This window comes from Cajanus cajan, chromosome 3 (genome assembly GCF_000230855.2).
Source record: "Cajanus cajan strain Asha chromosome 3, NIPB_CcT2T_4, whole genome shotgun sequence".
Lineage (NCBI taxonomy): Eukaryota > Viridiplantae > Streptophyta > Magnoliopsida > Fabales > Fabaceae > Cajanus > Cajanus cajan.
In genome coordinates this window covers 53,866,056-53,869,878 of record NC_138519.1, presented here as the reverse complement: position 1 = coordinate 53,869,878, position 3,823 = coordinate 53,866,056, and the positions used below count along the sequence as shown (strand labels likewise).

General features: G+C 43.1%; 1 protein-coding gene across 1 annotated transcript; it reads right to left on the bottom strand.

Moving 5' to 3' along the window:
- Nucleotides 1-392: 392 nt before the first annotated feature.
- LOC145956324 (uncharacterized) lies at nucleotides 393-2,372 on the bottom strand. The gene has a single exon (XM_083071908.1). It carries the CDS (start codon nucleotides 2,370-2,372, stop codon nucleotides 393-395), a length of 1,980 nt encoding a protein of 659 aa, XP_082928034.1.
- Between the last annotated feature and the right edge of the window lie 1,451 nt (nucleotides 2,373-3,823).

Sequence of the window (3,823 nt, the reverse complement as noted above, 5' to 3'; positions counted from 1 at the left end):
CTCTGCGATAACACTGCTGAATTAGCATTTCTAAAAATCCTATTTTGCATTCTAGGACTAAGCATATAGAAATTAAACATCATTTCATTAGAGATCATGTTTAGAAAGGAACATTTGACCTGATTTATGTTGAGACTGAACAAAAACTAGTTGATATCTTTACCAAACCCCTTCAAGAAGATAGATATGTCTGGCTGCGAGATAGGATGGGTATGAAATTGTTAGTTGATCAATAGTATATTGCACTCAACCTCTATTTCTTTTTGATGATTATAAAGGGGGAGAGAGAGAACACAAAATCTATCAAACTAAACCGATAATCAAGTAAAGGGGAGAGCATAGTCTAAGGGGGAGGAACCTTAGGCTTTTTAAGAAAAAGAACATATTATCCCTTATAATGGAATCACACTAATGCCAAGAAGAACAAGAGGTGATATATTGAAGGAGGCAAGAGGAATGGAGAGCAGAGAGATCCAAGTAATAGCTCCTAATGCATTTAGGGATGGTCTACCGAGTAGGATATTATACGAGGTATTAGCTTCAACGACAATGTACTTTACTTGGATCTCTCTGCTCTCCTTTTCGTCGAAACAAAACCTTGTAAAAAGTTTTATGTATCCCTTGGTGCTGACTCTCTCTCCTGCAAAGCCAACCAACGGATCGTCATAAGGAAGCAACTCTTTTTCCGAGATACCCAACTGTTGGAATGTGCTCCAATATAGTATGTCCGCCGAACTGCCCTGATCAACCAGTGTTTTCTTGACAATGCAGTTGTGAATCTCAACACTAATGACCATCGGATCGTCTTGTTCTGGGTCAATACCCTTGAAGTCTGCATCTGTGAAGGTTATCGTTGGTAATCGCCGAGACGACTGTCGGTGAACAGCGTTGACCGACCGGATAGCTCGGAGATGTCTCTTTTGGGCCGAAGAAGTTGTGCCCCCACCTGCAAAGCCACCAGCAATGGTATTGATAATCCTTCGATGCGAGGGTGCCGAATCATCTTTTCTTTCACGTGACCTGCTTCTCTCGCGTCGACCTCTATCAGAGGTTTTATCAGAACGGTCTTGCCTGTGCCGATCCTGATACCTGGGTTGGTATGAACGATTTTGAGACGAACCAGACCGGTCCACAAAATTGTGCAGTTTCCCTTGCTTAATCAGGTCTTCGATCTTGTCTTTGAGGGCCGCGCATTCATCAGTTGAATGTCCCCGATTCCTATGATACCGACAAGATTTGCTAGTATCTGCTCTTGGCGGAGTAGATGCTCTCTTCGGGATCGTTAACACTTCAGATGCCAAAGCCTGTTCGAGGACCGCCGCGCGATTGGCATTAAGGGGAGTATACTGAGTATACTTCGGTCCACGAATAGGCCTCTCCCGAAGGGATATTTCTTTGCCTCGCCCCCTGTATGATGGTTCAACTGGTTTCTCGGATTTAGTGGACTGCTCGGCGCGGGCCTGATTTCTAAATTCTGCCAACTCCTCCATCTGCATGTACTTATCTGCCCTCCTACGTAAATCATTCATGTCCGAAGGAGGCTTTTTACAAATGCTGTTGACGAATGGGCCTGGTTTTAAAGCCGTTGTGAGATGATGCAGCGCCACGGCTGGGTTGAGATCTCTGATCTCCAAAGTAGCCTTGTTAAACCGATCCATAAACGCCCGAAGAGACTCTTTTTTATCCTGCCTAAGACTAACCAAAGATAAAGATGTTAGACTGTGAGGGCGACTTGTCGCAAATTGGATAGTGAACTGGGATGATAATGTATTAAAGGAATCGATTGAGTTAGGTGGGAGACGAGTGAACCAGCTGAGAGCTCTGCCTTTGAGGGACGTAGGAAAAATCCGACACAATGCAGCGTCATCGGTCGTACTCAGAGTTACCTGTGTCAGAAAAACATCTAAATGTTCATCAGGATCAGTGGTACCATCATACTTGTCAATAGGTAAAGCCTTCCAGTTGTCCATCAGGGGGAGTTGCATAATGGAGGGAGTAAACGGATGTCGGTGTGATCCGATAGTGGTTACATCTGCAGGACGAACTACAGTAGGTAAAGCCGAAGGGAATCTCTCAGGGGCTACTGCTGAAGCGTGGGGGACCGATGTATGGACCGCATGAGATTGGTATGACCCCTGAGTTTGTGTGTTGGTGGCATGGGTAGGCTTCCAAGAAGTATCCTGACTTCTCAACGCTTCATTTTCAGCCCTCAAGGCTGAAAGCTCCCTTGCATCTTTTTCTCTTTGTTGTTTCATCAATTCCATTTCTTGCTTGAGTAGTCGTACTGTTTCGGTAAGATCTGTTTCATCCACCATCTCCACATGTTCTTCAGTAGGGCGGTCTTGCGTGTTTGTTCTCCTAGTTATCGGCATCGTTCTTAGCAAACTTTCAACCACTTTCGTTCGGCCCCACGGTGGGCGCCAAAAATGTACCTGTCTGGAGGATACACCAAATCTTCTCGTACTCTGAAGGCCGAACGAGTGGTCCAATCCAATGCGAGTGAATGGTTGGTACCTGCAAAAGGCACTCCAACGCTCAAGTCAGGACAAGCACCAATATCGAGGGTAATTAATGAACAGTGACGTTACCTTTTGACTTGAGCTATTTATATTGACATTTATGGGCTTTGGGCCCCATGGGCCCTGCAACGTATTTACCGTATTAGGTAATACACCTTAATCAACTAATTAACTCCTAATCATGGATTAAGGGCCATGAGAGATGATGGGCCGATCCAGGTGGCCGAACGCCACTCGGTCACTTGGTTTTGCCTTTTGGCAGCCGACCGGGTGGTGGCCGAACGCCGTTACCCGTACAGGTTAGTTTTGAAAACTATGAAAGGAGTGGGACTACTTTTGGGCCTTAGCTCCTATGTTTTTATTAGTATAAGATTTATTCCTATTTTTTCCCTTGTCTTTAATTTCCTATTTTACCCTTGTATTTTGGGTTCCTTAGACATAGGATTTATTTTTCTTGTATTTCCTATTTTACCCTTGTATTTTGGGTGTCTTAGTCATAAGATTTATTTTTACTTGTATTTCCCATTTTACCCTTGTATTATGGGGTGTCTTGGATTATAGGATTTTATTTTATAGCTAGGGTATTTTATTAAGGTTAGAAACTAGGCCTAAACATGTTTTTTTGGTGGCATTAGATTTATTTTTGGACTTGGCAAGGCTTAGGCCCAAGTGGAGGACACCTAGGTTGCAAGGTCTTATCATGCACCTAGATGTAGCTTAACCAAACCTAAAGATTCCATCCTTGGCCACCAAGTAGCATCTAGGGTTAATTTAGGTTTCATTTGAAGTGCATTTGGATTGCATTACTTGACCATGAACTCTCAAATGTAACCCAAAATGCATCCTCCCTTCTATAAATACCCTAGGCTAGCCTCCTTGTAAATACTTTGGAAATTAATATAGAGTGAGCCTTTTGTGCCTTTATATTTTCCTTAGTCTCTCTTGGTCATTTTTGGCCAAGAACCCTACCTATCTCCACCTTGAGTAAAAACCCTAGAAGTGGCCTTCATCTACCTTGGAGTGAGCCAAACCCTAGAGTACCTCTCAATCATTCCATCAAACACCTTATATCCAATCTCCATTTTCATCCTTTCCTCCATCAAAGACGTCAATCTTGAAGAACTTGATCCAATGAGTCAAGGCTTCCTTCACATTGGCCATCATCTCTCCACCAATGCTAGTAAGGATGCCATCACCTTACACTACATAATATCTGCTTGCTTTATGCTCTGTGTCTGATATAAAATGCTTCATATATATAAACATGTATGAACCTGATAGATTATATTTGTCATCATTAAAAA